Below are 14,566 nucleotides of genomic sequence, written 5' to 3'. Positions count from 1 at the left end.
AACTGCATGTGCTACGTGTTGTACTGGACAATGGTTGTTAGTAAAGATCTGATTGTTTGCATTAAAGGCTGTGTACCCTTTTGAAGTGGATTTTTTTTAAATAAAATGGCAGTCAGTGTGTTTTGTGCAACTTTATAATTCGTTTTTATTAAAAAATCTTTTTACTTTTTGAGATACAGCTGCTCTGTATCCTGTATACAGAGCAGCTGTATCTTACGCTGAATCCTGAACACGTCATGTGCGTGGGACTGACGGGTTCAGTGTCAGCGTTTTCCTGTGTGTCAGTGACACGCAGGTTCCACCTATAATAGATCACATCTAAGTTACTTAAATGTGATAGATTACAGGTGGATACAGTCGAGTACTCTATTGATTCCACCAAAAAAACGGAAACCTTGCGAAACTGAGACAAACGGAAATCATTAGCAACGGAAGCGTTACCATTGAAATCAATGGTAATGGTAACGGAAAGCTATGGTTTCTGTTTGGTTTCCGTTTGTGGGTTCCCCTGACGGAAAGGTCTGATGGAACCCATGAACGGAGCCCCGACGCAGGTCTGAATGAAGCCTAATTATTACTGTAAGATCTGTACAGATGATGGAGGGTACTATTTTTTGGGGTATAAGCAACTCCCAGTCTATCATTACCATTGTTCAGGTCATACTGGAAGCTGCTAACCTGACTTTGCAAATGATCTCTGTACTGAAATGTATTTGTACTGAGCTTTGTCCTGGTGCTGTATATATGTATGAGCTTCGTTATGGTGTTGTATATATGTACTGAGCTTGTTTCTGGTACTGTATATATGTAATGAGCTTTGTTCTGGTACTGTATATATGTAATGAGCTTGGTTCTGGTGCTGTATATATGTACTGAGCTTGGTTCTGGTACTGTATATATGTACTGAGCTTGGTTCTGGTACTGTATATATGTAATGAGCTTTGTTCTGGTGCTGTATATATGTAATAAGCTTGGTTCTGGTGTAGAGCAGATGGCATTGTTGCAATTCATTGTATGTTTAATCAGAACCTGTCTGGTAGTTTTAACCCCTGGAACTGCCACCATGTGGTAATACATGACCTGACAATATTTCCAAACATTCCCCTGTATGTTTGTTTCAGATGCAGCAAAATCTTTAAAATCAACTTTTAAAATAGTGCACGCTATATGCTAATTACTATATAAAGGGTCATGGGTCGGTGCCGCTATCCTGTAGACTCACACAGTCCTAACTGCAAACCCACCTTTCCATGCTTGGTTGACATCTCCCTGGCTGTTCTACATCACTACCAGTCTCCTCCAACTTTCTTGGATGCACCATTGCCTTGTACTCCATGAACACGCACCGTTCAGCGAGTTATACTCTGCCCGGCTTCATCACTGGACCGTGCATGCCAGGGGAGTACAAGGCAAAGGAGAAGGCTGGTAGTAATGTAGAACAGTCAGGGGGATGCCAACAAGATCTGGGGGGCGCCATTTAAATTTTCGCCTCAGGCAGCAGAAAAGCTAGAATTGGCCCTGGGGCGGCGGGGCCACTGAAACCAGCTGCCGCCACCCCCTCATGCACTAATTGTACCTGCCTTACAATGAGGGCTCATTTACACGAGCGTGTTATACGTCCGTGCAACACGCGTGATTTTCACGCGCGTCGCACGGACCTATATTAGTCTATGGGGCCGTGCAGACAGGTGCGTGATTTTCATTGAAGTCAATGGGTGCGTGAAAACCACGCATGTCACACGGAAGCACTTCCGTGGGACAAGCGTGATTCGCGCAACAGCAGTGAAAAGGATGAATGAAAACAGAAAAGCACCACGTGCTTTTCTGTTTACAAACATCAAAACGGAGTGTCATAATGATGGCGGCTGCGCAAAATCACGCAGCCACGCATCATACGCTGATGACACACAAAGCTGTTAAGTGCCTTTTGCGTGTAAACCCGGCCTGCCGCTGATTGGCAGGGCAGAAAGACTTGCTCAGCCAATCAGCGCCTTTCAACTATGCTAGCGGCGCGATGACGTCATCGCACCGCTTCTGTTGTTGAAAGGCGCTGATTGACAGGGCAAGTCATTCTGCCCTGCCAATCAGCACTGTCGTTCAGCCCCAGTAGACCTGCTCAGAAAAGAGCAGGCTTGCATTGACATAGGATGACGCGGGAACAGGATCACGGTGAGTATGTAAAGTTCTGTTTTTTTTGGTCTTTTTTTTCCACTTAAAAGTGTGAGCGGCATTATCTACGGGGGGGGGGGGAGTTGTATGTGGGGCACTATATACAGGGGAGCTATATGTGGCCACAATTTACAGGACATGCTCTATATGAGCCACTATCTACAGGGGGGCCATATGTGGGACACTATGTATAGGGGGGCTATATGTGGGGCACCATCTACAGGGGGGGGCTATATATACCAAAAAAATCCTCCATAATAACGAGCATGTACATTATTCTCGTGGAAAAGCAGTGCATTCGTTGGAGTTGGGACGATCAATAACTATTCCTCTTTTCATTAACACCTGTTTTAATAAATCTCCCCATGTCTTGTATAGATGAAAGGTGGTCCCATGTACCCCAGCCCAACACTGGTTGCTGCGTATGGCCTGCGGTGGGCCTATGTGCTTAAAAATTCCAGGGCTGATTTTAATTAAGTCCCAGCCCGGCCCTGCCTAGAGCAGTGAGAAATTCAGCATAGACTGAGAGGGGAGGACAAGCCACGCAGGCGCTGTGAGAGCAGAGAATCAAGCATGCGTGGTGAACACTGTGTATCAACCACGAATGTTCTGAGTGACAAAGAAGGCAGAGTATCCGGTCCACCCCTTCCCACAGTGTACAGTGATGTCAGGAATAACGTGCCTGTACATTGAGCCCGCCGGAAGAGAGAAGTGATAGCTCATGTACGGGGCAGCAGCTGAAGTTCGGATTTACTGTGGGCGACATCACGTGACCGCCTGTGAGATACGGCATTGGGAACAACTATGGAAACGCAAATATATTACAAACTGCATTGATTTGAGATGTTTAGTTAACTAGGAATCAGTTGATTGGTCCTGGAAAACCTATTTTAGGCCCCGTTGACACAGAGTTTTTTGGCGCTGATTTTCACATGGAAACAGTGTCAGAATTGGCGCTAAAAAATGTCCGAAATCACCCCCCATTGATTTCAATGTGAGGCAGAGGCGTCTTTTTTCCTGGGAGGCTTTTGGTCGTATGCGGCGAAAAAAAGCGGCATGTCCTTTTTTGCCATTGTTTCCACCTCTGACCTCCCATTGAATCAATGAAAGGCAGAAAAAAAACTGCGGTGCTCATTTCCGAGCGTCTTTCGTGGCTTTTTTTTTGCCTGCCGTCCTTACATTAGCTTAAATGGCCAAAAAAATGCTGCGAAAAACGTAGCGAATACCACGTAAAAAAAAATGTAGAAATTCTGAGGCAGATTTTTTCTGCCTGCAAAAAAACTCTGTGTGAACAGGGCCTAAGCCTGACTTTAAAGACAATAGTTTTAGGATGATATATAAAAGGCTACACCAAGTGGTTAAGCCATTCAGCATTGCATTCATAATCCGGCTATTACATGACGAATTTATGTCTGGAAACAAATGGAACAATTACAGTCAATTAGAACAATTTTGTAGTGCTACAATAACAAGTGTCTTAAAGCTGGCTATGTTGTGCGATTTTTATAGCATGAGATGAAAGAAGATTGGAAGGCATTAATGGTGACCACTTTTGTGTGGTCACAACATTGTATAAAGTGATCCGCCATTGAGAGGAAGCAAATTGTCTGGAAATTAATAATTAACTAAGATAAATGGGATGAGGTAATATAATTTTGAAAACATCTATCCTTTAAAAAAAAAACTAAAAAAAAAACCAATGGAACAGTAACTTAAGCATGAATTGGGCTATGTTCCTACGTATGCGACAAACGTGTCCATAGACTTTTTTGGACCCAATGCATGGCAAAAGATCGTCCTTTTGGCATACGTTGGGACGGTATACAGCAGTATCCTTTTTGTTAAACTGTACTCAAATGGGTAGTTGACTGTGGTTTTCAATACAATGGGATACCACTGCTCTTCACCATGGATGAGGAGGGACTCAGGAGTGTCGTACTAGGCACCAGTGATGGGGCACTCAGTGATCTACCATTTATTACCTGGCCTGTGGATAGGTGATCATTTTCGTTTATAGGAAAACCCTCAAGAGCTCCTACCAAATATAACACCGTTCTCATTTGTCTATACCACGCTGTCGTTTTGTAATTATTACAATGCATAACCCTAAAATTGTGCTATGTTATGCGCAAAAAAATGAAACTGATGGTGCCATATAAATAAATATTAATAATAATGATTACATTTCATGATAATGTTATTAGTCTTTGTCCAAAATTGAGTTTGCTTGCTCTGTTAGATTGGATTTTGATCTTCTACCTAATAGAAGGAGTTCTTTTCCCTGATCTTCCAGTTAACTAAGCTTTGGAGAATTATTGACTGGTCTTTGATTTCTTTACAAGGTTTCGAAAGAAAATAAATAATCCTGTATCTTTTGGGAACGCATAATGTAAAAGGCAGTGGTGCAGGCATATTATATACATAAGGATGTGAATAATCTATGTCCTGGCAGAAAGAAGCGGGGGCAACATTTATCGTGCCCCAATGACTCTGCCCTTGGCATAGACCTCTAGAAATGTCATTGATTTTCTGTCATTTTGATGAATGCAATATAATTCTAACCTCTAGCATGTCGTTCATAATGTATCAGTTACTCGGACCAAGTTTCTATAGAATATTAGATCGTGGGCCTAATGTATGAAAACAAGTGCGGGCAAAAAGTGGAGCCCACATCAGCTTATCTGGTCTTCTCTATAGTTTCCAGCCTGCAGTAAGAAATGAGGGCAGTTGCTCCACTTTTTATATATGAAGCCCTCTATCTAACAAGGCTCTTTTCACAATAGTGACAACCTAGAAGCAATTAAGCACAGGGGACAGCAAACCCCAATAGATGATATTATAAATATAGTAGTCACGTATTGTAAAAGAATATATAGATCTTTATTGATAAATAACAATACATGGTATCACATAAAATACAATAAACATACAAACAAACAAATGGAGAGCAGCAGCACGGTAGACTGATAAGTGTACCAAAGGGTTAGCAAACCTGACCCAGCTCAGAATCTAACATCCAAAGTCAAGTCCCAAAATAGAAAATAAATAATGAATATGTGTTGTAGAAATAAATATACCAAGAGATGCTACGGAGACTGCATAATGTATAAAGAACAATAATCTGGAAATAAGTAAGGAAATATATATTTTATATATTTTTTATTTTTTCACATATTTTCCATTATTATAATTTCCATATACTTTTTGTATTTTTATTTATTTATTATTACTATTTTTATTATTTTTAGTTACATTTTTATTATCTTTATTTTCATTTTTATTATTTTCCATTTTATGTCATTATTATTTGCTATTTATATGTTTTCACATGTATGTGATTTGGATGTTTATGCCTATTATGCCTATTATGATATCATTGTGTATACTCTGTCCATATTTCCTTTCAACACTTGTCTTATATTTATCTTTGCACTATTTATTAAAATTGTACATATATATATATATATATATATATATTTTTTTTTATATATTACCTGTGTTTTTGTTTCTATATTGTATACATATCTATTCTCACAAATATATTTATTTATTTATACACTTTCTATTGTATTAAAACTTTTTTGCGCCAATAATTTTTATATTTAGATTTTTCACAATTTATTTTATGTATTTCTTAATTTTCCACTTGTCTTTTTCACGATTATTCACAATTATCTGACCGAGTGTATATAGGTGTCATCTATAATGAAATCTTAGGCATTATTAATTAATTAATGTTTACATAAGATCTTATATAAAAAAAATTATATTGTTTATATATTTATATTTTTATGTATATAACATATATTAATATAATTGTTTTCTTGTAATTGCGTCTAATCTGAGCTATTAGTCACACATTGGTTCCTTATGTTTACTATTATTGTTACTTTTATATACATTTATATATCCTTCATAAATTGAACATTGGTATCTGCCATTCGTATTATGTTTTGCTTATATCGTCCCCATTTGAGCTTCTCTTTAATTTGAGTTGCTCGGTATATATATCCATTTGCTCTCTTATTCACCTAGTATTTGTGTGTATGTACGCTCCTCCACGCATGCGCTGTGATTCTCTCATTCCATGGTGCCAATTTTGTTTGTTCGCATCGCCTTGGTGATGTGCGCCTTGCGTCATCTGACGTGAAGCGTCATCACCATGCGAACACTCTGGCGCTTCTGGTGATGAGGAGTCTCGCAACATGCGGTGTGAGCGTCGATCTACGCAGCATCTACAGGTGTGTAGTATTACTAGTGCCAGCTACCCTTTATATAGTCCCCCTTATTTTAATATCGTCAGTCTCCTGACGAAGCCAGTCCGTGGCGAAACGCGTGTCGAGGCGTTTTTGCTCCTGTGTCCCATCTCAGTTCTCTTCCATCATGTCCTTAGGTATGTGGTTTTTTCCTTCATTATTAGTCTATCATTAGATGCTGCTGTTACTGCCATTCCTTTGTTTGGTTCTCTTCATAGTTTTCCTTACTTATTTCCAGATTATTGTTCTTTATACATTATGCAGTCTCCGTAGCATCTCTTGGTATATTTATTTCTACAACACATATTCATTATTTATTTTCTATTTTGGGACTTGACTTTGGATGTTAGATTCTGAGCTGGGTCAGGTTTTCTAACCCTTTGGTACACTTATCAGTCTACCGTGCTGCTGCTCTCCATTTGTTTGTTTGTATGTTTATTGTATTTTATGTGATACCATGTATTGTTATTTATCAATAAAGATCTATATATTCTTTTACAATACGTGACTACTATATTTATAATATCATCTATTGGGGTGTGCTGTCCCCTGTGCTTAATTGCTTCTAGGTTGTCTCTATAGTCTTTTGGGGACCCCCCGCTTTCCCTTTTAGAGGTCTCTTGTAGGTTTACTACTCTTTTCACAATAGTGCCATGGTTTCAGTTTCTAATGCATCCATGGAGAAAAGTTAGAGGTCCAGCACACGATATGATGTGAAAAAATACAAAACTGTTTATTTAAGTCAAAATGAAAACAAGAAATTAAAAAATTCCGGGAGAGAACGCCTACGCGTTTCGAACTTTTCAGTTCTTAATCATAGCTATGACGTAGCTCTCTTGCCCGTGCACCGAATAATCATGGAATGTGGCGTCTTTACTTCGAATGAGTGGTGAGCGGACCAATTTTTCTTGTATATTCTCTAATGCATCCATGACCTGCCAGGATTTTGGTATTTTTGCTGCACACTGCACTATTCTTGCCATTAAAAATAATGGAAAGACCAGACGGAAACCTGAGGAACCGCATAAGTGTGAAAAGAGCCCTATACACAGTGCATACATGCTCATGGCTTGTCCACACCTAGCGGAATTGCTCCGTATTTTCTGTCCGGAGCTAGGGACGGAAAATACGCAGCAGAATACAGTAGCAGCAAAGTGGATGAGACTTAACAAAGCTCATCCACGCGCTACGTAAGAATTCTGACCAGAAATTCACCTGCTCTGCGTATTTTTCATACCGCAGCATGTCAATTACCGCTGCAGAAAGTGGACTGAATTTCTGCGTTTTTCAGAGGAGATGTCACCGTCTCCCAGCATTGAAAAAAACGCGGAAAAATCTGCACCATTTTCTGCAGAATAAAACGCGGGAAATGGTGCGGTTTTTCCGCAGCGGAATGTCTGCTACTTTCAACGGAATTGCTGCAGAAATTCTGTTACGTGTGGACTTATAAGAAAATTCAATACTGTTAAATGTTAAATCTATCTAGCTTCATTTCATGGAGCATAAAGTTCCACTATCATTTTGCTATACATATTCTGTTGAAATAAACCTTGGAATTCAAAGCGTTCTCCAGGTACAGCAATGTATGCCAGCACTGTGCATGTATGCCATGAGGCGGAAGAAAAATCATACTTTTCCCATTCTTCCCTGTTCTGAACCATCCCTAAGGCCAAGATCACACACACAGTTTTGATGAAGATGTCATGCAGTTTTTGGCTCTGTTTTTTTTGAGCCAAAGTCAAAAGTTGATCTGAAAGGAAGGAAACATATAAAGAAAAGACTGATGCATCTCCTTCCTTTTGTGTTTGGCTCGAGACAAAAACTGAATCAAATCTGTGTTTGCGTGATCCTGGCCTTATGCAGAATTAGACGGTAAGGGTATGTTCACACGCAGAGTCAAAAACGTCTCAAAATACGGAGCTGTTTTCAAGAGAAAACAGCTCCTGATTTTCAGACGTTTTTTTGTGCCACTCGCGATTTTCGCTGCATTTTTTACAGCCTCCAACGGCTCCAAAAATGTCCCAAGAATTGTCCTGCACTTCTTTTTCGCGGCCGTTTTTTTTACGCGTAAAAAAACGCCACGAAAAATTGTCCGTCAGAACACAACGCCGTTTTCCCATTGAAATCAATGGGTAGATGTTTGGAAGCGTTCTGCTTCCGATTTTTCGACTGTTTTTCGGGCGTTTACGGCCCGAAAAACGTCCGAAAATAAGCCGTGTGAACATACCCTAAGATTAACGCAGCATGGAGAACTATTCTTGCTGTCAGTTGGGATCCACTGTATGACGGATCCAGCACAGTGGCATGGCTTCCGTTATAAGTGGAAGTGAACATAGCCTTAGTGACTGAGTGACAAGTTGTGTTTGGGAGTGCGATGACAACTATACAGCATTTGGGTAAATTAAATCATTGGGGGGAATTTATTAAACACTCTACGCCAGTGTTCTGTAATAGAAAAGCCTCAATTTGCACAAAAAGTGATTTTTTGTGCAACAATTTTGCATCTTTTAAATTTTTATGTCACCTCCAACACTTTAAAGATGGCGGGGTTTAGTTGGAGAAGGAGAGCCACCCACGGCTGACAAATGTACTATTATTTACGCCTCAAACTGGTGTCAATTAGGCCTGATTTCCACGTGCGTGATATACGTCCGTGCGACGCGCGTGCTTTACACGTGGGTCGAACGGACCTATACAAGTCTATAGGACAGTGCAGACAGTTCGTGAGTTTTGCGCAGCGTGAGTCCGCTGCGTAAAACTCACGACATGTTCTATATTTGGCCGTTTTTCACGCATCACGCACCCATTGAAGTCAATGGGTGCGTGAAAACCATGCATGCCGTACGGAAGCACTTCCGTGCGAACTGCGTGATTCGCGCAACAGCTGTCAAACTCTGAATGTAAACAGAAAAGCACCACATGCTTTTCTGTTTACAAACATCCAAACGGAGTGTCATAATGATGGCGGCTGCGCAAAAATCACGCAGCCGCGCATCATACACTGATGACACACGCAGCTGTTAAGTGCCTTTTGCGCACACAAAACGCCGCATTTTTTGCGTGCGCAAAACGCACACGCTCATGTAAATCAGGCCTTATAGCGAGCGTAAATCTACGACAGTCCATATCTGACAGTCTATATTTGACTTTCAGGCACACGGACAAGCAGAGATGTGCCTAATTTATTAGGAGGCGTGCGTGTCTTAATAAATCAGGTGCATCTTACTCCAGTGTGTTTCACATCAAGACTGGCGTATAAAACTCCGGTCCTAATAAATTCCCTCCATAGAGTCTCTCCTATTTTTCCCATGCAGTATATTGTCCTGATTTCCACAAGTCTCATGTGATCCATTCATTAGTTGCAATTACAAGACATTTGCAGCAGAAAGGGACACTGCGGAATAAAATTAATCACATCCTCGGAATCTGTGCGAATTAATCTGGATTGATTCAGGCATTGATTTTTGGTAAAAGTTACATTCATCTCAACTAATTTACAATGTATCCATTGTTTCTAATCATCCAAAGAGACGGAAAAAATACAAGCTACTTTTTATAACCAATCAACAATGAGCATTGATCAGTTTGGTTATGGGGGAGGGGGGAACTGAAAATAAATTCTCCTAAGGTTTACTGAAGATGGCAATATCTTTTTACAGGGTACTTACTTGCACTCAGAATGAGAAATGGCTGTGTTATTACAGGGGGGAGACTGTGGCTGGCTCCGTTAGGGGAAGTTCACACGTAGTCTAAATACTGCAGATTTTCCGCTACGTATTTAGTTGCGGAAAATCCCCAGCATAACACAGTAGCAGCAGAGTGGACGAGATTTGAACAAATATTATCCACACGCTGTATAAATGATAAGCGGAAAAAACGCTCAGAAATTGACCTGCGGTGCGTTTTTTAATCCGCAGCATGTCAATCGTATTTGCGTGATCTCTGCTTCTGTGTTGCGGGTTTTACCCATTAAATTCAACGGGGAGGTAAAACCCGCAACAAATAGCACATGTTAACATTTTTGCGGCGGAAATGCTGCGATTCCGCCGAAAAATTGCAACTCACAAAAAAAATTAATCTTATACTTACCAAGAATTCTGTGCTTCTTCGTCCTAGGCCGGCCTCCTGGGATGACGTTTCATCCCACGTGACCGCTGAAGCCAATCACAGGCTGCAGCAGTCACATGGGTTGGAATGTCATCCCAGAAGGCCAGGCTGCAGGACAGCGGAGGGACGCCATGGCTACGTAAGTATGAAACTTTTTTTTTACGTGCAGTTTTCCGCAGCGGACATTCCGGCCGAAAAACTGACTTTTAAGATGAAACCGTTATTAACGTTATATTTGGGTACCATTTTTTAGGTAATTACATCAATTATACATTCTTAAGTATGTAACATCTTTTTTGTTAGTAGGGTCTCCTGATGCTAAGATGATCACAGGGTGTTCCACTGCTGGGACCCCCAGAAATAAGCTGTAATGTTTTCAATACCCATGCAAATATATTCATACCCCCCCCCCCCACCCTCCAGTGACACTTTTACCATATTACTGTGCATGAATATATGAATATACTTGGACTCATACTTGCGCCGCTGGCGGCACCCCGCAAGTTTAAGTTATAAATACTCCTAATCTATTTAACATTATCTTATATAAACCTACAAAATAATGGGACAAAGCACTATAATAATAGAAAAAATATCAAAACCTTTATTAACAAATGAAACACATTAAAATGGAGTCCCACAATGGATAAAGCGACATCACCGGAATAGAAACGACAGAGTTGCCATGTGTCCGAAGCAAGCCTTAAACCTATCATAGATGCACATCATGGATAAAATATGCAAGTGTGTATACAGGTATACGGCAGTATGTGATAACAAGTATCAAATAGTAAGTCAAATACAATATCCTGCCCTAATACATACCCATCTGTAATATCTTAGACAGGGATGGCGCCACTTTATCCATGATACGTTTCTATCTATGATATGTTTAAGGCTTGCTTTGGACAAATGGCAAAACAATCTGTTACGGTGATGACTCTTTATCCATTATTTTGTAGGTTTATATATTTTGGATATATGGGATGCATCCCTCACTGGTCCTTACCTGGCAGTATTCTAATTGCATGCTTGTGTTATCTATATGTTAGCACGTTAACATTAACTCATAAGTGACAGTCCGCTGAAATCCTCGTGTCTGTCACTTCTTTTGCCTGCCCTTAGACAGGCAGCATAAGGCCATGTTCAGACGTGGCAGAATTTTTCCGCTGAAAATGTTGCTGCAGATTCGTTGCGAATTTGCAGCAACATTTGCATATTTGACAAGGTAATTCAGACGTTGTGGATATCACAGCAGACTTGCTGCAGATTTCAGCCTTTGCAATGCACATGCTGTCATCCGCAGTGAAACTCCGCTTCTTCTCCACAACATAATGAGCATGCTGCGGAGGGAAAATTCTGCACCTCAGCCTAAATTCTGCAGTTATTTTCCGCAACGTCTGAACTAAGTTCTAAAAATGTATAGAAACAAATATGAAAAACGGCTGCTGCAGAATTCCACTGCGGACTGTCCACAGCAGAATTCAACAGCAATTCCGCCACGTCTGAATGTGCCCTAAATATGTGACCGATCCACTCATGCAGTACCACAAGGAAAATGAAGCATTACACAGTTCCTATTGATATTAATCGGCTGTCCACATAATTCTGGGTCCTCCAAACTGAGAGAAGCCCTTTATAGCTGTTCTCCTCCCTGGCTATTAGATGTGCACCCATCTCTATTAACTCTGAATTCCCTAAAAGCGAATGTAAAAATGGGTTTTCTAAAGACAACTCCTTTAATTTAGGTAATGGAATAGGACCATGGGCAGCAAAACTTCCCTACGTATGCAGCCTGAGGATTATTATAAAACGTTGCAAACCTTCATCTTTACTTTCTATTTGTTTTATTTGTAGGATAACATATTTAGTTCAGGTTTTGCTGGTAATGCCAAGACCACAAGACAGGTGTAATCCATCAGGAGACGAATTTGGCCATTCTGTATCACCCGCACTGTTCTATACGCACCTGTACAACAAACTATGTCGCAATCATGAGAATCCGACTAAATGCGGTGGAACAGTGAGCTCTCTGTATGGAATACATTGTGCCAGTTGCGATATGTGGCACATACTCAATAATACATGCTATAGAGTTCTCATAGTAGGTTATTTACATCACACAAACAGTGCTGCATCCAAAATAAACTATGGCCTCACCGTCAGTACTTCAAATATTGTGTTCATATAAAAGACCGTGTCGTGAGACATGAGATCTCGGGGATTGCTGCTGTTTGGAGGTGTTGTATATTATTAAGGACACATATTCACATACCCTCATTATTGCCTTTGGCCACTGCAGTAATTTTGACCACATCGACCGTACTGTATGTCACATTGTAGTTAATGGGATATTAAAAAATCCTATCTACTCAATGCAGCCAAGAACTGTACATTTTCTAGGGCATGTTGTTGTTTTTTCTCTTTTTTTAAACCCTAGTATATCCCTTTTCTTGTTTGTTTTTTTTTTTTTTCGGATTTGTTGTGTTTTCTTCTCCCTGACGTCAACCACTATTTTTTTAGAGTCTTCCCTTAAACCTAGCATTGTAAAACGTACTGATGTTCTTTACTTACTGTTTGGTTGTCTTCATAAAGCTTCAAGTCATATCCACTGAGTTCCACACAGAATATTATCGCTGTCACACCCTCAAAGCAGTGAATCCACTTCTTTCTTTCGGACCGCTGGCCTCCAACATCGACCATCTTGAAAGTCAGCTCTTTGAAGGTGAACTTGTTCTCTACAATGCCTGTAGTCATGTCTCGAGAACGCAGGATGTCTTCTACAGTGGGGATGTACTCAACAGCTGCTATCCTCTCCAGGTCATTTAGGTAATAGGCAGCGTTGTCTTCTAGATGATACTCATTCGAGCGGGAGAAGCATTCCTGCACACCTGAGTCTGCCCATAGTCGCTTCATCACTCCTAGCAGTTCGGAAGTAATTTCACCCTTGCTTTCTGCGGGGCCCGTCAAAGCAAACAGCTGTACTGCGTCATATGCTCGGTCAGGGTTGTGAAACTCAATCTTCAAAGTAGCAAGCGCCCTTATGATACGAGTGAGGGAGTCAATGGCGTTATAAATGATGAGGGGCTTATATTCTTTACATGCTTCCAGATTGAACCCGCCACTATGGATAATTTTCATCTGCTTTACAATGGTGCTTTTACCAGAATTGCTGGTTCCAAGCAGCAAAAGTTTGATTTCTCTACGTTGGCGCTGGCTTTCTGAGCGCAGGTGTCTATCAATCCTGCGCGAGCGCCTTGCAGCCTCTTTCTCCTCCGCACTCTGCCGACATCCCATGGTAGGTGGTTGCCAGAGGTGGAGATTCCCCCCTTCTCTCACTTTATCCTTCCTTTCTTCCTATCTGATAGACAGTTTGTCTTTCAATGTTGCACTCCGTGTGATAACAATCAGATTGAATAATCAGTGTCACCCCTAACAAGGGTGTAAAAATAAGGACCAGCACAACCTCATGCAGATGGCCTCCTCAGCAGATGTCATGGCACTCCCCTTCCCTTGAGGTAGAAGCGGCACATTACTTTTCTAATGAAAAGCCACTTCCTGTCTCCACTGGGTGACCATATCCATCATGTAGCCTTTTCTCTTCTGCATAATTATTTCACTTATTCTGTCCGTAGGTGAGGAGCAGCCTACTCGTCTGCTTCTGCCTCGCTTGACTTTTTAATTGTATTTTCTGGTTACCATGGCGATTAGACTCTGCAGCAAGCGATTGAGTGGCCAGCCTCTTGTCTATTTCACTGGCCTTTTTTTCTCTCTTCGTCCTCTACCTGACAGTGATCTGTACCTGTTAGACACAAAGAAAGGTAAATATGGAATGACTTCATCTCTAAGGTCTGTTGCTTCACACAATACAAGGAATGCATTATGTTCTATGTGAGAGCTTCATAAAACAGTATACTATTACATGAAGGACATTTTGGAAGCTTGTGTATGAGGAATCCAAACAGGACTAATTTATCCATAGCTACATTATTACTATGGCATGGGAACGTGCTTTGGATATAGTGTTCAGGCTT

General features: G+C 40.8%; 2 protein-coding genes across 3 annotated transcripts in view; one reads left to right on the top strand and one right to left on the bottom strand.

Moving 5' to 3' along the window:
- Positions 1–14,566, top strand: part of RSPH14 (radial spoke head 14 homolog) — a 241,319-nt gene that overhangs the window by 157,008 nt on the left and 69,745 nt on the right. The window lies entirely within an intron of this gene.
- GNAZ (G protein subunit alpha z) overlaps positions 1–14,566 on the bottom strand; it is a 123,484-nt gene that overhangs the window by 85,354 nt on the left and 23,564 nt on the right. Inside the window, exon 2 of the mRNA XM_075831727.1 lies at positions 13,107–14,334. Within this exon, the coding sequence (XP_075687842.1) occupies positions 13,107–13,829 (723 nt within the window). The 5' untranslated portion in view covers positions 13,830–14,334. The remainder of the gene's footprint in view (positions 1–13,106; positions 14,335–14,566) is intronic.

This window comes from Rhinoderma darwinii, chromosome 1 (genome assembly GCF_050947455.1).
Source record: "Rhinoderma darwinii isolate aRhiDar2 chromosome 1, aRhiDar2.hap1, whole genome shotgun sequence".
Classification (NCBI taxonomy): Eukaryota; Metazoa; Chordata; class Amphibia; order Anura; family Rhinodermatidae; genus Rhinoderma; species Rhinoderma darwinii.
The sequence above is the reverse complement of the archived record's forward strand: the minus strand, read 5'-3'. Positions and strand labels throughout refer to the sequence as shown.